Source organism: Lepus europaeus, chromosome 1, assembly GCF_033115175.1.
Source record: "Lepus europaeus isolate LE1 chromosome 1, mLepTim1.pri, whole genome shotgun sequence".
NCBI classification, from domain to species: Eukaryota; Metazoa; Chordata; class Mammalia; order Lagomorpha; family Leporidae; genus Lepus; species Lepus europaeus.
The window spans coordinates 82,282,774-82,308,937 of NC_084827.1; the positions used below are offsets into that span (position 1 = coordinate 82,282,774).

The 26,164-nt window shown below is 35.3% G+C and overlaps 1 protein-coding gene across 1 annotated transcript in view; it reads right to left on the reverse strand.

Annotated features, from left to right (window-relative positions):
* LRP1B (LDL receptor related protein 1B) overlaps nucleotides 1-26,164 on the reverse strand; it is a 2,136,850-nt gene that overhangs the window by 1,090,677 nt on the left and 1,020,009 nt on the right. The window contains exon 7 of the mRNA XM_062186250.1: nucleotides 25,329-25,491. Coding sequence (XP_062042234.1) covers nucleotides 25,329-25,491 — 163 coding nt within the window. The remainder of the gene's footprint in view (nucleotides 1-25,328; nucleotides 25,492-26,164) is intronic.

Genomic DNA, 26,164 nt, shown 5'->3' on the forward strand with positions numbered 1-26,164 from the left:
GTGATTGGTATGAGTTATCATAGTGAAAAATAGAAGCAACTTAAATACATAACTCCTAGGTACATTACCGAATAGTAGTCCCTCAATGAACTATTGTGTAACTCTTTAAAATGATGTTTACAAGATATTAAAATGTCTTAGTACAAGAATTCTTATGCTGCAATATTAAGGGAAAATAATTGTATGAATACAATTGTTTATATGCAATTATTTCATGTTTTATTTAGCTAAAGAACTAGAAAATAAACAATATTGAAAAAAAATAAAAATTTAATTTTTATTGAAAACTTACTTTTTTAAGAATTCAAACCAGCTCCCAGCTAATGTACCTGGGAAAGCAGTGGAAAATATACCAAGTGTTTGGGTTCCTACCACCCATATGGGAGACACAGATGGGGCTCCTGACCCCTAAATTCACTCTGGACCACCTCTAACTACTATGGCTATTTGGGGAATGAATCAGTGGATGGAGGATCTCACTCTCTCACTCATTCACTCACTCTGCTTTTCAAATAAATAAATATATTTTTTTTAAAAATCCACTAAGTTATTTTGTCTCTGTCACTGGTAAAGCATGTGATTATGACTGTTTAGTTGTAACTTGTGATTGGTTGATACATTATTGTCATAGGTAAGACAGAGGTAACCATATTAATTATTGAAGTCTGCACATTGAAAAAATATTGTTTTAACATGTGCATGCATTTCATTTATTTAGATCTAAAAATATGCTAATTTTCACAAATAACTGATCAATTTATCTAAGTCTTAAATGTCAGTTTAATGTGTTCTATCTCTGGCTATGTCTGTTGAGGTTCTCTTTTTATTTTGCTGATTTATTTTCATTTTATCTGGAATGATAAAATGAAAAAAGCAGTGGCTTTATCCACTATGTTATAGCGGGTATATAGTGCTGGACCCACATTATATAAATGTAAGAGTAAATGAAAATTGATATAATGTTACAAATGCTTTTTATATTCCTATGTTTTTTATTAATTGAAAATCAAGAGGCAGGTCACATAAAACACCTTAATTTTTAATATCTGCATGGTACAGTATCCAGTGAAGTTAAACAACATAATTGCATCTTATTGGTTAGACATGTGGGAGTTAGAGTTAACTTGTAAATGAGAATCCACTAGGAAGAAGGAATGGTGTTCTGCCAAATATTCCTTGTTTTTCTCCACCCCAAGATAATAACTAATGCTGATGTTTTCCTTGAAAACATTTATTCACTGTTATTCTGCTTTTAGATTTTGCGATTACTTATTTCCAGAATTTGAATTTTCAAACAGAAAAAAAAAGTTCTCAAAATTTCTAAATCGCCTGTCTGCAGCAGCCTTACAATACTCACTCCTGCTTTTACATTTACCTTTGAGGACTCTCCCTCAGCATGTAACATGGCACTTCTATACCTTTCCTGCCTTCGGCGCAGCTGTGTATAGTTTGTGAATTAAGTTGGGAAGAGATATGTTAGTGGAAAAAGTAGGCTCAGCATGCTAAATGTTTTAAAATCTAGCAGGCATACTTTGAAGGTCCAATTGTGTGGTTTTCGGTTTGCATGACCCTGAATTTCTTAGCTAAGAGACACACAGCTAGGCGGAGATGAAGTGAATTTATGCCTTTTTCCTCTGATTAACAGTTATGTCTTAGTTCTGATTGGAATATAGAGGCTGGTCATTATAGTTTTAATTTCAATCTTATCAGCTGTATGAAAATTTTTGATTCCTCCTAGATTTTAAAATGTAGTTGAATATTTTTCATCTGATGGTGATTTTAATTTGGGATCCTTTTGTGGAAAGAATTTGTCCTATAGTGCAAAGAATTAGAGATACTGTCAAGGACCACTATCTTAAACCTGTCTCTAACATCAACTTTGATTATTTTACATAACATCCTTTTACAAACAATATATTCAGCTACAAATAATCTGAATTTTTAACCAGGAATGTTAAATGAAATCATCTGATATTTGAGAAACACTAATAAATGCAATTTTTAAAATTATATGAGTAATGTTAGCTTTCTAAATATGCAACATTTACCTTAGTAAAATTCAGTGAACAATATAGCATATGATTTTATTATATAATTATAATCTCATAAATACATTAGTTCTTATGCTTGCATTTTAGAAGATGTGATATTTATATGAAAATTAAAGAAGGATGCATATTTTAAAAATGAAAATATTAAATCTACTCCTCTTTTTAGTTACTCTCCACCAAAATAATGTATTTTATCTACCTTTCAGTAAAACTATTTTGATTCTCAGTAAGAACATAAAAGTAGATACATAAAATAATTTATAATTATAAGGCATTATTATTATTATTAAACTAAATCTACTTGTATCATGCATATTTTTTCTTTATCTTGCTCCTATGAAACAATGGAATTTGTTTTATATAATCCTTGGAATTTCAGTGGAGTGTTATGCAATGTGGTGACAAGGAGCAGCTGAACTCAAATCATCTAGCAGTTATTCAACATATTTAGAATTATATGCCTCATTTTTAAAGTACGCAGGAAAGGTGAATTCTGCTCTTTTATAAACAAATTGGTGAGACAAACAGTTCATACTACCACCACCAGCCAGGTTTCTTTTGAGTTGATGCTTAGCTCACTCAAGGATACTTGTCTTTCTGATTTTGTTCTCTGTGTGGTTCATCCTGAGACAGCAAAAAATTGCTTATTCTGAGTTTCTTTTAGGTCTATAAAGGTAATCCAATGTCATGGTTTAAGTTATAGCTCTTTTCCCTTTTCTTAGTTGTAGTACTAAGCAGCTACAACACATTTATTCTCTTTAATGCTTTGTTTGCACAGTTGGAATTATTCTGACTGCCAACTGTAAGAATACTCTGATTTCCAGTCTCAAAAAAGATTTGTAGAGCAGATATAGAAAGTTTTGATTACAGGCACTTCATTTACAGGTTAAAAACAAACAAAAGAACCCCAAAGCTTCAGTAATTAAAGTAGCATAATTTTTTCATAGAAACAGATCCATAGGCCAATGGAATACAATAGAGACCCTAGAAGTAATCCCACCATCTAGGTCAACTGATCTTTGACAAAGTTATTTTAAAAAATGACACTGGACAAAGAGCAATCTTTTCAATAAAAGGTGCCAGGAAAGCTGGGCTTCCACATACCGAAAAATGAATCAGGACAGCCATATCTGACAACACACAGAAAAATGCACTCAAAATGGATTAAAGACTTAAATTTAAGACCTGAAACTTTGAATCAACTGGAAAGAATATAGAAGAAATACTTTAGGATACTGAAATGGGACAGGGCTTTTGGGCCAGACCCCAAACCACAGGAATAAAAGCAACAGACAAACGGAATTTAATTAAAGAGCTTCTGTGCAACAAAGGAAACAAACAACAGAGAGAAGACACAACTTACACAGTGGAAGAACACATTCCCAAGTTATATTGGACAATGGGTTAATTACCAGAACATATAAGGAACTCAAACAAATAAGAAACAAACAATAATCTAACAAATGGGCTGTAGATTTAAATAGATTTCTCTGAGGAAGATACACAAATAACTAACAGGCACATGAAGAAATTCTCAAAATCACTAATTATAAGACAAACACAAACCCAAGACCCAATGAACCGTTAATTCTCTCCACTTAGGTTTGCTATACCAAAAATACAAAACATGTTGGCAAGGATGTAGAGAAAGAGGAACTCTTACTGTTGGTGGAAAAATTAGTATAGCCTTGCTGCAAACAATATGGAATTTCCTCAAAAAACTAGAACTACAATAGGATCCAGCACTCTCACTACTGGAGCAAAATGAATTATCCTGGAGGCACATCTGCACTCCCATGTTTATTGCAGCACTTTCACAATAGCTAAGAAATGGAAATAGCAAATCCCCATCTACTAATGAATATATAGAGAAAAATGTGGTATATATACACCATGGACTACTAATCAGCCATAAAATAATGTAATCTTGTTATTTATAACTTCATGGATGAAATAGGAGGTTATTATATTAAGTGAAATATGTGTAGAAAGATAAGCAATGCATGATCTCACTCATATGTGGAATCTAAAAAAAAGATCTCTCATACAAATTAAAAGTATAATGTTGGTTATCAGAGGCTCAGGAGAGAAGGGGGAAGGAAATGATGGGGAAAGGTTGATTAATGACTACTAAATGCTAGTTAAAGAGGAGCAAGAAGTTTTGGGGTTCTATTACACAGTAAGGTGGTTAAAGAACATGTTGATGTACTGTATAGTTTTCTCTTTAAGAAAATAGAAACACCAAAATAAGAAGATAGAATATTGAACATTTTTGCCATGAAGAAATGTTAAATGTTTGAGGATACATGCACACACACATACACACACATATAAAACCCTGCTTAGATATTAAATTCTTTATAAATGTATCAAAACATCACGTGGTGGGACTGACATTGTGGCACAGCAGATTAAGGCACTGTTTACAATACCATCATTCCATATGGTCGCTGGTTCATGTCCCAGCTACTCTACTTTCCATCCAGACCCCTGATAACTGCCTGGGAGGCAGCAGTTGATGGCCTAAGCACTTGGGTCCCTGCCAGTCTCATGACAGACGTGGATGAAGCTCCTGGCCCCTGGCTTTGGCCTGGCCCAATCCCGGGCTTTGCAGACATCTGGGGAGTGAACCAGTAGATGGAAGATATCTCTCTCTCTCTCCCTCTGTCTCTTTCTGTATCCCTTCAATTCTTTCAAATAAATATAAATAAATCTTAAAAAGAAGTCAAATTATATCACATGAATATATAACATTTTATATATCTAAATAAAATGTTATTTTAAAAATATTTTATTTATTTATTTGAAAGGCAGAGTCACACACACACACTAATACACAGGTCTTCCATCTGCTCGTTCACTATCCAAATGGCTGCAACAGCCAGGCCTTAACCTGCTGTGCCACAATACTGAAACCATTTTTTTTTTTTTTAATTTTTCCAAACAAAGTAGCAATGATTTGATAAAATTAAGCCAATTAGCAGCATTGATCTGGTGTTTGTTTAGGGGTTGCCTGTTTTTTGCTTTTTTTTTTTTTAAGGTTTTTTCTTTTTTATTTGAAAGACATTTACAAAGATAAACAGAGAGAGATCTCGTCCTTACACTAGTTCCCTTACTCATATATGGGATAGGGCAGCCTCAAGTGGTGTCTTAATATCTGTCACCAAAAAATTGCCCCCAACATTTTCTTTTTTTTTTCTTAAATATTTATTAATTTATTTGAAAAGCTAGACAGAGAGAGAGATCTTCTATCCACTGAGTCACTTCCCAGACAGGCACAACAGCCAGAGCTGGCCCAGGCCAAAGACAGCAGCCAGGAGCTTCTGCCAGGTCTCCTATGTGGGTGGCAGGGGCCCAACCACTTGGGCCATCTTCGGCTACTTTTCCTATTCATATTAGCAGGGAGCTGGATCAGAAGTGGAGCATCCAGGATACGAACTAGCACCCATTTGGGATGCTGACATCTCAACCAGCGACTGTACCTGTTACACCACAATGCCAGTCCCTCTCAAAATTTTCTTACATGCTAAGTGTACCATCATTACTATTATCATTTTTCTAGTTTCCAGTCATAAGCCACAAGTATTTGTAATAAAGTAAACTTCTTTTATACATTATTTATAAATCCTTCACAATGATGTTTTCCCCATATACATAAGTTTTACCCTTGTCTAAGCAACCGTTATCCAATCTAAACTATAAACTAGGCTTGTCATTAATCTTTCCATTCCTGCTTTTGTCTTTCTGTTCCCCATACATCATATTTTACGCTAACACATTTTTCTTATTTCTAAACTGCAAATTACCAAACTCATCCTCCTCTTAAATATCTCCAAGCTGTTTAACAAAGCTCTGAGCGATGCAGCTCCCCACATCCACATTAATATTTAGTCACTCTTCTCCTTACTTTTTATAATCCAACCATATTGACTTTCTTCCAGGTTATCACACTCCAATCCTTGCTTCCTCAAGAAAACAGAACTACTTTTTTTCATAATGCTTCTCCTGTTCCATGACAACAGTCCCTTTCCATAGTTATTGATTTTCTCCTTAAATCACATCTTACACATCACCTTCCTAATGAGGCTTTCATAGATTCCTTTACCAAGTTAAACCACTCTCCACTATTCTTGACAATACCACATTTTTATATTCACAATTTTTTCATGGAAGTACCTGTGTATAAAAGAATCATTGTAAAAATGAATAGTATTCTTTCAATAACTTACTTTTATAAGATGTCCCAAAAATAATTCTTGACTGTTAACTCTGAAAAATATTTTATTTTAGTGTGGAGTAGCAGAAAATCCACTAATTAAAATATTCATAAAACATGGAACCTCTATAGTACCAGAACACCAATCCTAGAGGTGTTCTCCCAGATCTAGCTGAAAAAATTAATTTAGAAGATGGGTTGCTACTTCTTTTTATTTTCCAAAATATTAGTTAATTTTTCAGTAATTTTAGATTTATATAAGTTGCAAGATTAATGTTCACATAAACATTTCACCCAGAATGAATTCATTGTCATTTTACTTTTTACCATATTTATTATTACATACACAAACATGTATAAAAGGTAATTTTTCTTAAAATATATAATGTATGGGATGCTTCAAAATCTTGGTATTCTTCCAGTTTTAGTATATATGCTGTCAAAATGAATAATTAGTATTTTAACTGCATACAAATCTAGTCCTCATTGTATATATTTCCCAATGATCATGTCTACATGAATTAAACAAAGATTTAATATGCCTGCCAATTTTTATACATTATAAAAAAGATTCTTTGTTTATTTCTATGGATGTTTAAAATATCTGCTCTTTCATTTTTATTTTTATTTATTTATTTTTTTTGACAGGCAGAGTGGACAGTGAAAGAGAGACAGAGAGAAAGGTCTTCCTTTTGCCGTTGGTTCACCCTCCAATGGCCGCCGCGGTAGCGTGCTGTGGCCGGCGCACCACGCTGTTCCGATGGCAGGAGCCACGTGCTTATCCTGGTCTCCCATGGGGTGCAGGACCCAAGCACTTGGGCCATCCTCCATCTGCACTCCCTGGCCACAGCAGAGAGCTGGCCTGGAAGAGGGGCAACCGGGACAGGATCGGTGCCCCGACCGGGATTAGAACCCGGTGTGCCGGCGCCGCAAGGTGGAGGATTAGCCTAGTGAGCCGTGGCGCCGGCCTGCTCTTTCATTTTTATTGAAAATTTGTTTTTGCCATGATTTTCAACATCATTCATTTGATGCCTTAGAGAACTAAAGTTCCTCATACCTATGATAAAATTATAATTTCAGAATTATGAACACATTTGATTCTTATAATCATCTTTGATAGAAGTATTATGAATTGAGGAAACCAAAGATCTCAGTGTTAATAAGCGGCTGTTCTCAGATTCAGTGTAGATCTGTAGGATTCAAGAGCACATACGTTCATAACAATGATGCAACTACTTATAACTACTCTGTAGTAGATGATTCTTAATGAAAGCACAAATAAAAAGATATAATGATAAAAATAGAAAATAAAATGGTTAAATGACAACCAACAAATTGTTACTAGGGAAGTGGTGGAAATCAGCGTGTAGTAAGAAGACTGAAATAGAAATATAAAATGGAAAATGACAAAGACTATTTCAGCACATTTTATCCATGTAGTCAAGTGGTATCACATACTTTCATCTGGGTGGGCTATTCTATGCTTCAGCAATTGCCACTAAAAATAAATGTCTGATTCAGCATCCTATTTTACCAGAAAGTTATCTGACAGCTTGTATCTACTGTAAATGATGTGCATTAAAATAAGATTGCTCTCCATCTGCTAGAGAGTGAAGCAGTGGTTTTATTATAACTAGGTTTCACGAGAAAATGAGTCAGTTACTTGGAATAGTGAAGTGTATAGGTGCAAAAGAGTGAACTGTGACAATCACTATTGAAATTTAAAATTGTGAACTACAAAATTATTAAAAGTATACAATTCAGTTTCAAAACAGAAAAGGCCATGTGAAGCAGTAATTATAATTAATATTAATGATAATAATGTGCATTTTGTTAAAAAAAAACAGCTTTTACTTGAAAAAAACAGCTTTTACTTGAATATTCTAACTAAATGGCTCTTTTCCAGAAGTTTCATTTGGTTGGTAACTGAGTGCTTCATCTCTCTCTTCCTCAGTTTCCTGATCAGTAAAATAGGTATAATAAATAACATACCCACCAGTCTGGCTTTTGTGAAGATTATATCCATAATATGAGCAAAGAGCTTATAAAAGTCCATGCCAAACACAGTAAATCTCTTTGTAGTAATCATTAGAGCAGACAAAGGTTGAATGCTTGACTTAGGACTAAAACCCAGTTGAAGATACCTGCATTCCATATTGGAGCACTTGGGTTTGATTCCAGTTTCCTGCTAATACATACCCTGGGAGACAGCAGGTGACGACTCAAATTGTAGGGTTCTCAGTGCCCATTTGGGAGACCTGTATTGAGTTCTGGGCTTCTGGTCTTGTTCAGACCCAGCCGTGGGTATTGTGGGCATTTGGGGAATAAACCAGGGAAAGTAAGCTGCTCTCTCTTTTCTCTAACTAGTGAATAAATACAGAAATAAAGTTTTCTTGTGATTGTTGGTTAATGCCTCTACAATTATTTAGAAATATTCATTTTAAAAAAGACGTGGTATTCAATGGAATTTTTGTCACAAATACCCTTGGTATGGCAAAGTTTGTTTGAGGAAATAGAACATATATTAAGTATAGAATAGGAAACGTCTTCTTGCAATTAGCAAGAGACCTTGGATTTTTTGTTTGTTTGTTTCTTCCCCATTTAAAAATCATGAGAAGTTTCTCATATTTCTATCAACGGCTTATTGTACAAAAATTTTTCACAAAAACAAGAAATAATTGAAGCAAATATTCAAGTAGCATTGTACTTTTGCTGATCTTGATTTACGTGGCACAGTAGCATGAAGAGGGCAATGGAATTATAATTATACTCCTAATTGTTGCATCATAGGGAAGACAGTCTGTCCTTAGGACAATAGTTTGAGACTTCATCACTTAATATACCAAAATTCACAACAGGAAGCAACCGGCCTAACATTAGCAGGATTCAAATGTGAAAATGGAGACAGCATTTGGAAATAGGTTGGCACAAAGGTACTGCTCCTTTTACCCCATCCAAAAGAATCCAAATCTGAACAGAGATAAACGTTTGTGCTACATTGGTAATGATAATGTTAATAACATATCCATGATGGATTTTGGGTACTGAAAGTATTCTGTGTGATACAGCAATAATGAATACATGTCACTCTGCATTCATAAAAAACTCATAACACTCTACAACGCACAGTGTGGGCCCTAGTGCAAACTATGGACTTAGTTAATAACAATGCATTAGTATTGGTCCCTTCACTGTAGCAAGTGGAACATACCTATGTTAGCAATAAGAAAAACTGCATAAGGAAGAAGAGAGGTATAATGGGAATTCTCTCTGTTATCTACTCAATTATCTATAAACCTAAAACTGCTATAGAAATAACCTTTTAAGTGGAGAGAACAATGACTGCTATGAATGATCACGTGACTATAATTGGGGGACACAGCTGATTTCAGAACAGTGTCCTTTCTGCTTTCGTGATGACACACAAGAATTCTACCTTCTTAGTTACAAATCCCACAAACACTTTTCTTCTGTGCTCTCCATGCCACCACTAATCTATCAATTCCAGGTGAGCCCAAGTCTCTTTCTTACCTCAGCTACTCCTAGATAGAAAACTAAACAACTTTAGAAAGCACATTGCACCCTTTGAAGGCCACAGACGTGAAATTCAAGAGTTTTCATGTGATTTTCTGAAACACATAACTTACAGGGACACAGGAAAGCAAGCTCCCCCTATATTTTTTTATGATTCTAATGATGGGGCTCTATTTCTCAGCCTTGTCAGCCCTTGTTAATGATAATAAGCTGACATTTGAGAGGGAAATTTACTCTTCATTATAACCACAAAACTGCTTGTAATGGCTGAGAGAAAGGAGGCAAGCAAATATTGCTACTTGGTGTGGAGTGTAACATAGATTCTTATACCTTTTTCTCACCACTGAAGCCAGAGATTCAGCATGAGGGAATAGCTTTCAAGACTGAAATGGTCAGTGGGCTCATAACTGTGCCTTTGCTACACAGTTAATGCTCAACATGAGATCTGTAAGGCAACAAGAGCAGTATGAGAAAAAGCAAGTTACCAGAGAGTCATGTTTTGATCAAAAATAAGGGCCAGCTGTTTTATCCAGGCAAGAGGAAATGTTTCTGCACAGTTCCCTATTCAAAATGATTTGCATGAGTTATGTGAGTCTTATTAGTATATCTATCATTTCAGGATCATTGAGGTTACTACATCTTCAAACTGCTTCATAATAAAAGAATTTAAAATGGACTATTTTGGAAGTGGAGGTTCATATATGTATGAACTAATACTGCTATATACAATTTGGATAATTATAAGAGGTAGTTAATGTGCAGGCATATTGAAAAATGGAGTATAAGGATACTGCAAAAGTTTGTGAAAATGAAATTTTTAAATGTTTTAATATACTCATTTTCTATGAATTTTTCAAGTATCTTTGTATTTGTACTCTATAACTGAGTATGTAATTGATAACCAAAAATGCTTTGTATCTACCTATTCATCCCTTTCTCTGCCCCTCCCCAACTCCCAGCAATCACTGATCTTTCTACTTTCCTTAGGGTTTTTCCTTTTCCAAAATATAACATATTTCTTCTTTCAAATAATAAGCTACAAATTCTATGTGTTATTTCTATTCATCTTCATGTAACTGACACAACATTGGAGCTGTTCCATGTTAAGGAATAACATTTGCATATTGAAGGGTGAGCATTTAGCCTGGTAGTGGAATGCTGGTGAAGATGTCCACACCGCAGATCAGCGTGCCTGAGTCTGACTTGCAGTTCCTGATTCCAGCTTCCTGATAACACAGGTCCCAGAGGGCAGCAGGTAATCAGGCTGCTGACACCCAAATGGGGGAAATGGATTGCATTTTAGGATCCTAACTTTGGCCTGGTTTAGCCGCAAATATAGGGGTCATTTTGGGGAGTGAACCAGTGGATGGGAGTTCTTGCTCTGTTTTTCTCTATTTCCAACTCAAATACATAATACACACATTAAAATATATATTGTAATTCCCAAGTGCTAGTCTCCTCAGGTTGACATTCCATGTTCTGGATGAAAACTCTCTTACTGTGAAATCCTTAACCATCTCATATTAAAACCCCTCAAAATTGATTCCTGTGGATATAGCATAGAGTGCAGGTTGGGTCTGATAGTTCTTTTTTTTTTCACAGTCTATATTGTTTTTATTTATTTGAAAGTGATCAGAGCTGTCAAAAGCCAAAGCAAGGAGCCAGGAACTCAATCTGTATCTCCTACACTGGTGGCAGCAGTTCAGCTACTTAAGGCATCACCTGTTTCCTCCTGAGGTGCACATTAGCAGGAAGCTGGAATTCGAAGCAGAGCTAGGCCTGGGACACAGGCACTCCCAACTGGGAAGTCGGCATCCTAACTGCAATGCCAAACTTCCGCCTTTGGATGATAATTCTTGAAATTGAATCTTGACTGCAGGACCTACTGGCTCTTTTAGCAGGAACTACTAATTTCAACTCTCTAAGACAAATCTGTACAAGGGGTAGTGGTACCAGTACCTCACAAGATTCTACGAAAATTACATATATTAATGCAGAGGATGAGCTTAGAACAATGACTTCTCCAAAATGGAGTACTTTTCCTTCTATTAACTCTTTGTTATATGTTCTATTATTTTCATATTATCATTTCTCTTTCTCTCTGGCTGTCTCTTCAAGAAAATGGACCCTATAAAAATTATATATCCACAATCTGATGTAGCCCACAGTGAAAATAACAAACATAATTTTCAAAAAAGTTCATTGACTCCACTTTATATGAATGAGAAAAACAGTTTAGGGGAGCAGATGTGGTGGTATAGTAGGTTAATTTTACCTCCTATGACAACTGCATTCCATATCTAAGTGCCTGGGATCTAGTCCTCCCTCAGCTTCCAATCCAGCTTCCTACTAATGCATACCCTGTGAAGCAGATGATGGCTGAAGTACCTGGGTCCCTGCCACTCATGAGGGAGACTTGAATGGAGTGCCTGTACCTTGGCTTCTGCCTGGACAAGAACTTGCAGGCATTTGAGTAAGGAACCAGTAGATGAAAGATTCTCTCTCCCTCTGCTTTTCAATATGAATAAAAAATAAGATATACAAACATAAGTAGTTAGGAGTTTGGAGAAATGATAGGGTGACATGATGTCCTGGAGTACTTGAGACCTGCTATGTGGTCATGTTCAATAAAATCACTTTCATTATGAAGATTCACATAATGTAAATCTGCTCCCCATGCACTTCTCATATTCACAGCAGTTCACCCAGGGTAGGTGCAGGGCAGAGTTCTCCAAAAAGTACTATTGTATAATACTGCCTCTGCTACCATGCATATAATTTACAATATAAACCCTCATAATATTTAAATGACAAAGATATAATCTGATGTCCTTTCCATTTAAAATTTTAATTAAAACATCTCCCAGAAAATACACTGGCTCAGATTTAAATAATGAAAAATACTATTAATACAGGTGTTTAAGGCAAGGGAATTCTATCCTTTAAATCTGCTCATAATATTACCAAGAAAAATGAATATTATCATTTCTTTGGGGAGAAAAGGATATTTTGCCTTTAATCACAATCATACACCAGCCTTTAACGCCATAGATTACAAAACAGGTTTTATGGGCTGTTGATATTCACGCTTATTCATCTTAATATAATTTTAATAAAATACACTTAAAATCATTCTTTGAATCATGCAATATTAAATAGCTGGTAAATAGAATTTGATATGTGTAATAACTCAATGAAAAATAGATTTAAAAACAGGCCTGGCTCAAAAATAGATTTTATGTTTTAAACAACCTTAAATTTACATAATAGTTGGCTTATACTATTTGAGTACAACTTGTATTTGAATATCAGGAACATATAAAATTTCTTTGAGTAAGGGGATCTAGTGAAGGCAGAGTTTTCATCAGGGAGTTCTATTTTCTAACTATCTCTCCCCTTACGTTCAATCATTTAAGCCAACATCTTAATATTGAGAAGTTACTAACGATCTCTCAGGCACCATTCCCTATGGAATGAACCATGAATTACTCTGTAAGTTCAACATGCTTTAAAATAAGTATATAAAGCCCCTCCACACACACACACACACACAAACTTGATATCCACAGGGTTTCAATAATTATTTTGTTGAGGTGAGCATCCCCTTCACTGGTTTTAAGGATGCAGTTATATTTCAATCATTGTCATCATCATAATCACCTCCACCACCGCCGCCACCATTACCATGCTTATCTAGCATTTGCAGGACCCTGATAAAGAACCTCAGAAAATATATCAGGAGCAATGCAATTTTGCACTCAATTAATTTGCATTCCAAAGGAAACATTCCATGGCATTGATTCCATACATCTTCCTTTTGTTCTTAGTTAGACTATCTCAGTTATGCTTTTTCTAATTGTTTTACCTGTGGGGAACTTGATTATGCTCTGATATTTTTCTTTCCCTGTTCTGCCCAGGTCCAAAGTCTTCATGGCTCATGGGAAACTGAACCTATCTCCAGATCTTAGAGTGAACTCTGATTAATACAAATCCAAGCAGCACTAAAGCCAGAAGCATACCTTATAAACCACTATTTATTCAAACTTAAAAAAAATTTACAAGAGCAAGAAACAGTTTGTGAAACATATAGGGTCCCATGGTGAGAATACTCCCCACTGCCAACTTCAGATATGGTATGGAACACAACAAATTAGAAAGCACAGGTGAAGAGGAAGGTGAAATCTAACCAGGGACTTTCCAACTGCAAAGACAACTGGACTTCATCTTCATTCCCTGCTCTTGGCAATGACCTGGCTCTGGCCTGGAGAGGGAACTGGACCAATGGTCACTACTAATTTGGAAGGGTTTTGTTGTTGTTGTTGTTACTGCTTCTCTTGTTGCTTTATCATATTTATAGTATACAGAGGGGACAGTAAGTTCAGATGTCCAACCTTTTGGTTCATAGATTGCTATATAAAGTAATGACATCAGTTGGATATCCTGTTTTTTGATATAAATGCACAAGAGTACTTCAAAAAATTTCTGTAAAATTGAATTTATAAGTTTATTTTGTTGCAAATATTTTTGAAATTCATATATTATTTTTCATAATATGCAATTTTAATAATCTTCTGAAGACCTCTCCAATGTATTCTATGATTCAGAAGAAAGATAAATTTAGATATTTAGTATCCAGAAAAAAAGATTTTGGCAGAAATAGTCACTGTTTATTGAAAATGCATGCTTCTACTTCCTCAGTATGTTGTTGTCATGGGCAAGTAGTTATCTAATTAGTAGCTAGATTTCCCTGATCTACTTGCATCCAACTGTGTCCATATATCTTTACTACATTTCCCCTTCTGTTAGTTGGGAGTGGAACTATTATGAAGTCCTATAATATTCTAGTGCTACAAAATGGAAGAAACCTTGATCCTTGACTAATCACAATGAAGAAAGCTTCTCATTAACCTGTGTCACCTCATTGTACTAGTATGTTAGTGTTAAATATAACTTTGCTGTGTTTACTTACAGTTTTGGAGTTTATAAGGGCAACAATAGATATTCTAATGAATACTGTTGTTATAAGGAAATTATCCTATTCATATTCATTCAAATGTGTATCCTATGGAAATTTTACTTGCTTCATGTAGTCAATTTAAAATATAAGTTAAATTTTTGTGTGTACATTTCAAAATTTAACCAAATTAAATTCACATCAGCCTATAACTGAAAAACGAAACCATGAATTTTTTTGCTTTCATAAAAATGATTGAGATGTTATAAATTTGAAGTCTTTTTGATTTTTGTAGAGTACTATATTGAATTTTTGACGTTAATTAATTATTTTGGTGTACATTCAACTCATGAAGTTTCTCATTTCTGCCTTCTGTTATTTGAGCCGAGACCAGAACCTTCCAGAAGACAGAGAAATATTGATTATGCTGCTTTTTAAAATTAATTTTATTTATTTGAAAGTTGGAATTACACAGAAAGAGAGAAAGACAGAGAGATATCTCCCATCTGCTGGTGCACTCATCAGATGGTTGCAACATCTGGGTAGACCAGGAAGAAACCTGGAGCCTAGAACTCCATCCGTGTCTCCCACAGGAATGACAGGGTCCCAAACACTTGGGCTGTACTGCCCTGCTTTCCCAAATACATTAACAGAGAGTTGGATCAAAAGTGGAGCAGTCAGGACTTAAACTAGCGCCCATATGGGATGCCAGTATTGTAGGTGGCAGCTGAACCTGATATGCCATAATGCCGGCCCTTATGTGGCTGCTTTTTAATCTCATTTTATGCTTGCCACAAGCTATCTTACACAGTAAATTTTGAGTTTTACTAAATTGTTCGTGACATTGCTAAACTATAATTATGAATAGGATCAATGATCAATGACAAAAGCCATCACCTTTATTTGTTTCCAAAGAAGCATTAAATATTTTAACATATCAGCTTGAGTCATACAAAAAAAAAATGTTGAAGGTATCCATCATCTTGTGATTTTAATGAAATAACTGTCAACAATTTAAGTAAAATGTGTGCTTAAGTAAACTTTTTTTTTTTTGTATGACTAAAATAATCCTCAGTCAAAGCCACCTTATTGGAGAAAACACCCACTTTGACCCTGAAAGCCAGGCCACTTTCTTCTAACTCAAGCCATTAAAGGTCCAGCTCAAAAGAAAATACCCCTTCTGGTTCAATGTTCTGCAAGGCTCAGCATTCAAGCAGAACAAAACATAGCTCAGCATAAAAGCTGAATGTTGGCATTTTCCTCTTCTTTCATTTATTTATTTTGGCTGAATATGAATATATGGCCTACAGTAAAATCTTGAACTTGTGTTTTAAAGAGTGATAATGTATAAACAGAAAGGTGTCAAACACTTATTTATTGTTTTTAATTTTCATCCTCTCCTTGTAGTGTTTACAAACCTAGATTCTCTTAGTTTTTGAAAATAACATTTTGTTCTTGACCTATTACTCCCCTAAGAAATTTTAAATGTCACTGCTTATTATTTTATTTATTGTGTGAAATGTTTTGTGGGCTTTTATAAACTGTAGTAAATACATATTTGTATTATAATGTTTGATATTCTATACATAATCTGTTGTACTTCCAAGAACATGAGGAAATAGATCGCATTATTCATCTTGGAAGCCCTTTATCAGAACTGGGTACTACAGGAGAGCTGTCTGTGTACTTTCAAAAGCAGGGTCATTGGTTCATATTCACTTCTTGTTTTCACAGAACTTTTTGTCAGAAACAAATAGAAATAATTTTGAACCAGTAGAAAATGTTTAAATGACTCTTTTCTATTATTGGCAGATTCTTCCAGTTTATAACCTATTATCTGGCAAAGAATAAGAAAGCTTTCTTGCCACATGAGAGTGATTTTATAAGCAAAGTAATAATTTACTTATTATTACCCAAGTGGTTCAGAAATGTTCTCATAGCTCCCCAAAGAGCTAGAGAATCTGATGGAATGGAAAGTACCATCAGTTTCATGAACTATGCATGCAAAGATTAAATTAGGGCAGTATTGACGTCATTTAGAATGCCCTCACCATAGCCTCTTCTCAGTATTGTATAAAATGTTACAGAAGAAAAACCTATCCTTTGCCTGGAAAAGAGTTAAGAAAAATAATGTCCAGGGGTATAAATGTCCTTGGCTAAAACAAACTAGAGGAGATTTCCTAGAAAAGGAATGAAGAGTTAGAGCAAAATACTATTTGTCCACGTTCCAAACTAGTATAGCGAAATGAAAAGAGACTCCTCAGTGTTCAGAAAGAACAAAGAAAAGATAAAGAGCTTCTCACGAGAAACCACTCAGTGGCACCCCGGGACAGTGGTTTAATAAATGATGTCAGTTCATAATCCGTTTTTCTTGTTTCACATTAGCCTGACCTCAATTTCATTCCCATCTCTCTCTCTGCCTTTTATTTGCAAATGGTAAAAATTGTCTAATACAACCATTCTAGCTCTGACCAAGGAGACATGAGAGAATGTCTACTTGGGGACCAGGAAACAGTGGTACTGTTCTTTAACTGGATACTTATTTCTACACGGAATACCTGGAATTCAGCAGACATCTCAATCATAGGGGTGTTAGTGTGAAAAGAATACACTAACGGTAACATCCAAGAGAAAAATGGTATAAGGAACCTAAGTCCTTAACAATATTACTTTACTAAAATTAGCCAACCGTGGAATGGTTCTAAATATAGAGTTTTAAATAAGATAATACATTTCTTTACCATCTAAGCTATATCAAGTTGTTTTTATTTGGCCTGTTTAAATATATGGTGCTAATCAGAATGGGAATTTAAATGAAAACTATGTTTTTTAGGTAGTGATTAAAAGGATGAAAGATATTGACTAAGGTTACTAGAAACTGAATTGTTAACTCAGTACTTTAAGGATAAGCTTAACAGAGATTTAAAACTTATGAAGTAAAAATGAAAGAAAATATTAAGGAGAAAAAGTAGAAATGGGAATGTTTTGAACTATGTTGACTAAAAATAACATGTATCAGAGAACACAATGGGAATCACATCAATTTGGGCTAAATTTTCAGTAAAGATCACATTACAGATGAACCTCTAAAGAGTAGCTACCCTATTCCCAGGCTAATGACAATGTTACAGAAAATTTGTATGAAACACTAATTAGCAAATACCTTAGATGAACATCCTGTTGAAGAAAGGTCTAGAGGAGCATTTGGAAAGAAGTAGAAATTTGACCAAAAGAGAATCAATGAGAAGGATTAAAACTTACTAAATACTCATAGGCATTTATTTATACCTGTGAGCCATTGAACCACGAAATTCCATCAAAATGAATGCAGCCCATGAAACATGTGTTCACAGCCACCCGTGTGTTCACATTTATTCACATCAGTAACTTTGAAGTGAAGGTTGGATCAGAAAGTGTCTGGAACCCTTAGTAAGTTGACCTAAAATTCATTAATTTTTTATGGAGCTGGCTGCCGCCAGGCGTGTCAAACTGACATAGGAAAAGTTGTAATAAAACAAAATAAGGAATCATAATAGATAGAAAAATACTGAGATATTTGAGTGTGTTAGATAGATGAAAATATGGAAATATATGTTATAATAATACCCAAATAAATTTTAAAAGTCATGGCATATGCCTTGGGGGAAAAAACACAAATTTATAACCCTAGGGATTCTGTCATTACATATATTAACCACTGATTGACTATAAAGAAAAGAAGGCAAGTAAGCCAATGGCCTTTTAATCACACAGGTGAATACAGGGTCAGACCATCTGAATGCTGCAGCATCCTGTGTGCGGGTTCTAGAAAGTCTCAAAAATATACTAATAACCCAAAATATATTTTACCAGTTCATTTTATCTATCATTTCTTTTTTTCTTTCTTCTTTTTTTTTTTTTTAACTAAGAGACTTAACTTCTAGATGTCCAGGAGAGAAATTACCATAGGTCAAAACATAAACTCAAAAGTTTTAGCAGATATCATAATGTCTCCATTTTTCTCTGATTTTCTGCTTATGAAGAGGAAAACACAAGGAGTTTATGAATGAGACTAAATTTACTTCTGTCTTCAAGAAAATGAATTCCCTGAAAGCAGAGTTGGTGGGAATGTAAGTTAGTACAGCCATTATGAAAAATAGTATTTAGGTACCTCAAAATGCTAAAATCAGAAACAGTTATATGATCCAGCAATCCCAGCTCATGTTACACACCCAAAGGAAAAGAAAACACTAGGGTGGTAGTGTTCCACAGCATGGTAATGTCACGGTAGCTGTCAATAACTTATTTCATATTTCAAAATAGCTGGGAGAGAGGATTTTCAATGTTCTCACCACAAAGAGATGATTAATATTTGAAGTGATGTATATGCTAATTATCCCAATTTGATCATCACACATCGTATGTATGTATCAAAATATCACACTGTATGCCATAAATTTACACAGGTATCTTGTGTCAATTAAAATATATTTTAATGTTTACATATTCATTTTCAAGGTAGGGTAACACAGAGAGAAGGAGAGACAAGAGAGAGAGAGATATCTTCCATCCCCTCTAGTTCACTCCCTAAAGGCCTTCAACAGCTGGAGCTGGGCCAGGCCACATCCAAAAGTCAAGAATTCCATCTAGGTCTCCCATGTAGGTAGCAAGATTGCAAGTACTTGGTCCACCATCTGCTTCCTCTTGGATACACTAGCAGCTAGCTGGATCAGAAGAGTAGCCAAGATTCAAACCAAGCACTCAGATATGGGAGCAAGGCATCTCCAAGCTGAAGCTTAACCTTCTATACCACAATCTCATGCAGGCCAGATACTTCTCTTTTGCCATGAGGAGATGCATCAGATTTGGGAAATGTAAGTTATAGCTATACTGAAAAGTTGAAGGAAGCTAGGCAATTAACATTTTATTTTTTAGTGGGTTTGTGAGTGCTGTGTAGGTAATAGTTTTCCTTTAAAATTCAGAATTCATGACTTGCCACCGTTAAAGTGTGAAAAAGAATTCCAAAACATTAGGGAAGTCATGCATTGAAGAAGAATACTTTACCCTTCAAGATTGATGTCTCCAAGGGGAGAAAAATAATACAAGGGTCGTATCTTTAGATGCTTCCTGAAATTGAAACCCATTATAATTTTTAGAACCATCTCAATATTCAAATAATTAGGTAGTGATTAACAGGTAGGGAAGCAATCTGTGGGTTTAATTTGTCCACAATGAAGTCCAAGGGGCATAGAGATTCTATGTGTGCTTCATCACAAGTTAATTAGTGTGTAAAGTTTTCAATCTGGAACCCAGGCAGCTCTGGGAACCATGCAACAAATGATAACGTGCTCTTTACTTCAAAGATCTCCCCTGTTACAAACCACTTTCATGTGTATAAGCAAACCTGCTTCATTTTCCAGCTTCCCACATTAACATAGCATCTCAGATTAGAATTTCATTAGTCAGTCCTGCTCCCTGATGGCCATTAACTTTGATTCTATTTTTAATTTCTCAACCATGATTAGTTTCACCAACAGTGGGGATCCAGATGGGTTATGGGAAAGGTCTTTTAATTCTTAATTTCTGTCAATCACTCCTGTGTGAATATAACTTGTGAGACTCAATTTCACTTGTCTGTCTCCTGGCAGATGGCACCCTCTTGTAGAGCATAAAGACAGCACAGTTCTTCCTCATTATTGACATGGGTTCATGAATTCACAAATAAATCCTACAAATCACTCGTCTATTCACTCTCTGAAGGTCAAAATGTCCATCTTACACAGAATAAGAATATTATTGTACTTGGAAAATATTTGATTTCTGCTTTCACTTAACCTTGGAGATTTGTCCCTCACTCTTAGCTAACTCACATAATTCTACTGAACTTTAATTTTATGCATGGTTTGCCAAGTCCCTGAAAATATATTTTTCTCAAATTTTCAACTGCAACTTTAATTTTACTCTGCTTTTCTAATAACTATTATGCTTAGGATTATCTGACTGCTTATCTTTTAATATTATTGCACCCATATCACATTCATGGTGAAATAAATGCTTGTCCCAATTCTGCTATGCTAATAATAATAGGAAGCTGGAAGCTGTACTTTAGAACCAAAATCATAGACCAAGTCCATTTAGGACCTATGTTACACCCCTAATTAGATCTAGATACTATATGATTTACTATTTAAACAATGTTATGTTGAAAAACACAGTTCAGGGGGTCAGTGTTGTGCTACAATGGGTTAAGCCACTGCTTACAACATTGGCATCCATATGGGTATCAGTTCAGTTTCAGGTACCCATTTCCAATGCAGCTCCATACTAATACACCTGGAAGAGCAGTACCAGATGAATTGGTCCCCTGCAACCTACCTGGGAGATCCAGATAGAGGCCTCAGCCTGGCCCAGCCCTGGTGTTGTGAAGTTAACCAGCAAATAAAATATCTCTTCCTCTCTGTCTCTTCCTCTCTCATTATAACTCTGCCTTTCAAATAAATACATACATCTTTAAAAACATTGCAATTCAGTGAGCCAAGGTAACTCTGAAGGAATGGTATATTTTGAATTCTATTCGAATGGTATATATTTGAATTATATCCTTTGAAAGATATTGAAGGTTGTCTAAATACATCTTGGACAAAATCAATTTTTAAAATATTCTTTCTTCCTTTTACATTTTTCCTTGGTGTGGTTAAAGGCATGTAATAAAATATGGCACCCTGGCATTCGAGGAAACAGCAGAAGCAGACAGGTCATTGAAGTCCTTTAACAAACACCAAATAATAATTAACTGAACTTTCTTTGAAGTAGGTCAAAAAACTCTCATGTGAGAAGTGCCCATTCTTTACCCAGAAGGGACATCCTTGTCACTGAAGTTATAGGGACACAGAAAAGAATCTAAACAAACAGCCTTTACAACATTCCTCCAACTTGATTTACCCTTTTGTCCAGTCATATTTCCCATTTACCAAACCTATTACAGAGGTCTCTCTTTCTTTGGATCTTCATGTCTTATGTCTCCTGCATTATGCAACACTTATAATAAATAATCTTCATCTTTTTCTTGTTAATCTTGCTTTTATTTTAATTGTCTCACCCACTAACCTAGTGATGGGTGAGATAAGAGATCTTCCCTCACCAATTCCCTCATACCAAGAGTTGAGATATATTTTCTCCTCCAACGCCTTAGAAGTATTTGGCCTTTATTCCTAGGCTATATCTATTTTTTCTGATTTCCTTAGTTCCTTTCTGTTACTGCATTATGGAATAAACCCTTTCAGGAGGGTCTTAGTAGAAAGAAAATGGGACTGAGACTGAAAAAGACGTCATTGATGGGGAAGATATGAATGATAACTCTATTCATAATGATATGGTCAGTGTTAGAAATATTAATAACAGGGAGGCTGACACTGTGGCATAACAGGTAAAGCTGCCACCTGCAGTGCCAGAATCCCATGTGGGCATTGGTTCAAGTCCCAGCTGCTCCACTTCTGATAGAGCTCTCTGCTAATGTGCCTGAGAAGGCAGATGAAGATGGCCAAAGTCTTTGGGACCCTGCACCCATGTGGAAGAAGCTCTAGACTCCGGCTTTAGATTAGCCCAGCTCCAGCCATTGCGGCCATTTGGGTAGTGAACCAGAGGATGGAAGACCTCTCTCTTTTTCTCTCTCTCTCTCTGTAGCTCTGTCTTTCAAATAAATAAATAAATCATAAAGAAATATTATCAACTATTTTTGCAGCACCATGAAGAAACTCTACATATTGATCTTATTAAATCCATTCAACTGTCTCACAGTATAGGGTCATCATTAGTCACATATTTACAATGAGAAAATAAAGGCATGGCTTAGGAAAACAAAGTGTTGTAGAGTGATAGAGTCAGGATTTGACCACAGGGAGAGTGAGCTCAGGCATTAAGTCCTAAACCATTAAAGAAACAGAAATGCTATTTCTTATATTACTTGGACTATGATCCTAATGCTACCTTTCAACTCTAATAATTCCACAGAAATAATGCTGGAAAGGATTTCAAAGAATCACTGGAAAGAAATACTGCTAACAATTTGAAGGAAAGGAGAAAATCTGGAAAATAGGCTCAACTAATGCGTCGACGTCAGCATCTAGAAATGCAGAAGGTATTCACAAGTTTGATTTAAAAGTTGGAGACTGGTTTCAGGTCACAATCATAGTTCAGAAAAAATTTATAACATATTGAAATTATGAAGAACAAAAATACTTTTAAGGTAGTAATGATAATTCCATGGTAGTCTTTAGATTAAAAAGAGATAGAAGTTGAAAAAAGTAAAGTTTAAAGTATGACCAAGTAAAAGATTCCTTTTCAATGTGGGCTTTAGTAGGGTAAAGTACATCTCCCTCTGTTCCAAACGTGCTAAGTTTAAACTCTAAGAGTTATGCCACATTATGAATGCATTCCGACATTTCCTGAACTCAAGTTACAGAGGAAAGAACCTCAGATATATCATTCCATGTAATTAGCACAAGGTAGGAAAGATTTTAGGGACAGAACCCTCCTCTTTCAGATCATGTTGAGTTATTCAAGCCGAAATGAGCCTAATTACTCGAGGGCATATCCAAAGGCAGCAGTTCATGGAAAGACCTTTTCTTTTCCTACATAGCATAATCACATTATTCCTGATAACAAAAGGGAAGTAGAATGTATTTGAAAGTGTTCTATTGTAAGCAGGCATATATATTTACAAAAGAACAGAGCTTTCCTTCTCTGATAGGTAAGATTCATGACTGAAAATCTGTGCTAGAGAGATGGAGCAAACAAAATTTCCAAAGAACATTTTGTGATAAATGATACATGACAAAAGTGCATTTAAACAGTTACTAGGCCCAAAGGAATCCAGCCGAGAATAAGGACAAACAATGTGCGGTTTTCTATTCCTAATACCTTTTACAAAAAATGACAAAATATGATTCTTTCATATAATGACAGTGAAAAATAGGAAACCTGAGAACACGAAATATGTTGTTAAGAAAGAGAGATGGTGTTCGTGTGTATTTCAGATTGGCACTTTTGTTTGAAAAGGGTCTCTGAGTCTTTAAGAATTGGGAAGGATACACAGCAGAAAGAAGGGACGGGCGCAGCAGCTTCACCTCTTTACATTTTTGGCTAACAAGAGTGTCTACTGGCTAATTTGAAATTCAGTTAACTCATCCAAGGAATAACACACAGGCAAATGCATTTCTAAACAGTATGCCAAAAGAATGTTGCTAGCACATTTGTTAATTTCCAATTCTTTCTTACTACCCTCTCCAACCACCCAAACAAATCAGTTTAAATACAACTTCTTTTTACTAATGTCTTCTGAAGCATCACTGCAGTCAGATTGAGTCAAGGAACCATCTGCCACAAATACAAATAGAGCTCCATACAAGAATTATATTATACAGCCTCCATAGCAAAGTTCTTACGTGCAAGCTGTTCTTGTCAAAATCAGAGCCATTGTGATGATGCATCTTAATATTCAATCAGACTTTAAGTAAAGAGTGACAAAAGTCCACATATGGATGACAGCTGTTTCCTCAGTAAATATTTTCCCATTGATTGAATGGAGGCTTATGGCAATATAGGATATGTTTCATCAGACACTTCAGCCCCAACTGCCTGAGGATGATTCAAATAGTAACAACAACACAATTTCTGTGTTCAAATCTTTGCTACAACTTACATCTTCAAAAATAATGGCTTCTCCAAATAAAAGGAGATTATTCTTGACCAGTATTAATTGGCAAAACCAATAAATCTATAGAAATTGCATATTTTTATCTCTCATCCTCTAATAATATCATCATGACTACAAAATAATGGCAAAATCCCTATATTGTTTTCTGCTCACATGAACAAAGTTGATAGAAATTTAAATCTTTTATGATTATATTTTGATAAATAAGGAACTATTTTAAAAGATTAATGGGTATATTGTCTAAGGAGGCTACATAAGTCTTTTTTAACCAGTAAAGTGGCTTGCACAATTAAAAAGTTAGAAAATGAGGATCGATTCTGTTGAGGAATTCACTACCTGCGTAATAGTACTGGGTTTACATATCAACAGTTGCTGAAAAAAAAAAAGAGTTAGTGTCTGAACTAACAAAATATATATGTAATGTTTTCTAGTACCCTTAAACATATATTGTACCCATTTTAAAAATCCTGAATATTATGCTAGACCTAAGTATGCTAACAAGAGATCTTTCAAATAGCATTTCTGAAGTTTGCTAACTAAAAGATACACAGATAAATATTTAAATGTCACTTCTCTTTAACCTAAAACTACCCTGAGACTCTCTGGTGACCAAAAAGCAGTCCCTGTGAGGGCAGAGGCTTGTTTGTGTCTGAGGGTAGGCCACACTATTGATTTATTAAGAAATAGGTCATCCTCAGCTTCTATATGGTGAGAGACAGCCTTTTGATTCCTGCAATGCAGTTGTTAAAAATCAATTCTAAAAAAAATAAATAAAGGTTGATTTCATAGTCTTATTTTCCACAATTCTTGTCAGCCTCTAATCTTTTGTTTTTAATGGAAACTTTTTCAGATCACACAGTGTAAAGAAGAGTATCTTACCCGGCTATTGGATCTACTGCTATTGCCTTAGGATTATGGAGCTCCAGGTCAATCAGGGTGACACACACAGACCCGTTGTAATTACAAACAAAGATGCGGTCACTGACATGGTCCACAAAATAGAGATTTCTGGTGAGCCAGTCAATCGCCATTTGTTGCACATCTGAAAAACACATACACAAAATCATTGACTCACAAATCTTATATCACAACCCAAAGAGAATGTAAGCCTAACTAAATCCTCACAGAGGGCATTTCCAAACTGCAGACATTTTATAAGAATCTACAATGATAATTTCCTGATGTACCAAAATGAGTTGATTTACTTATGTAAAATCATGACTACCTCTTTGTATCTTTCTTGCTATCTGAAGATTGAGGATGACCTGGAGAAATGGGAGTTTCTAAATCCAATGTATAGATATTGACAATACAATCTTTTTCTTTTTGCTTCTGTTCAAAATAACTTACACAGTCCAATGAACAACTGGTTCAATAGGACAGCTTTTAAGTTCACCTATTGTGAACTTAAGGCAAATTTTGCTCTTAGGTAATCCTCTACTTAAAAAAAATAAAAATAAAGAGTTGAGCAAGTTAAAAGGATCTGCAACATCCCTTTGCTTAAGAAAAAGTAACCAAGGGCAGCAGAGGGTAAAGGCACCACCTGCAATGCTGGCATCCCATAATGCTGCCAATTCCAGTCCCAGCTGCTCCACTTCCAGTCCAGTTCCCTGCCAATAAGCCTGGGAAAGCAGCAGAGTATAGCCCAAGTGCTTCAGCCCCTGAGCCTATGTGGGAGTCCAGGATGAAGCGCCTGGTTCCCAGCTTCAGCCTGG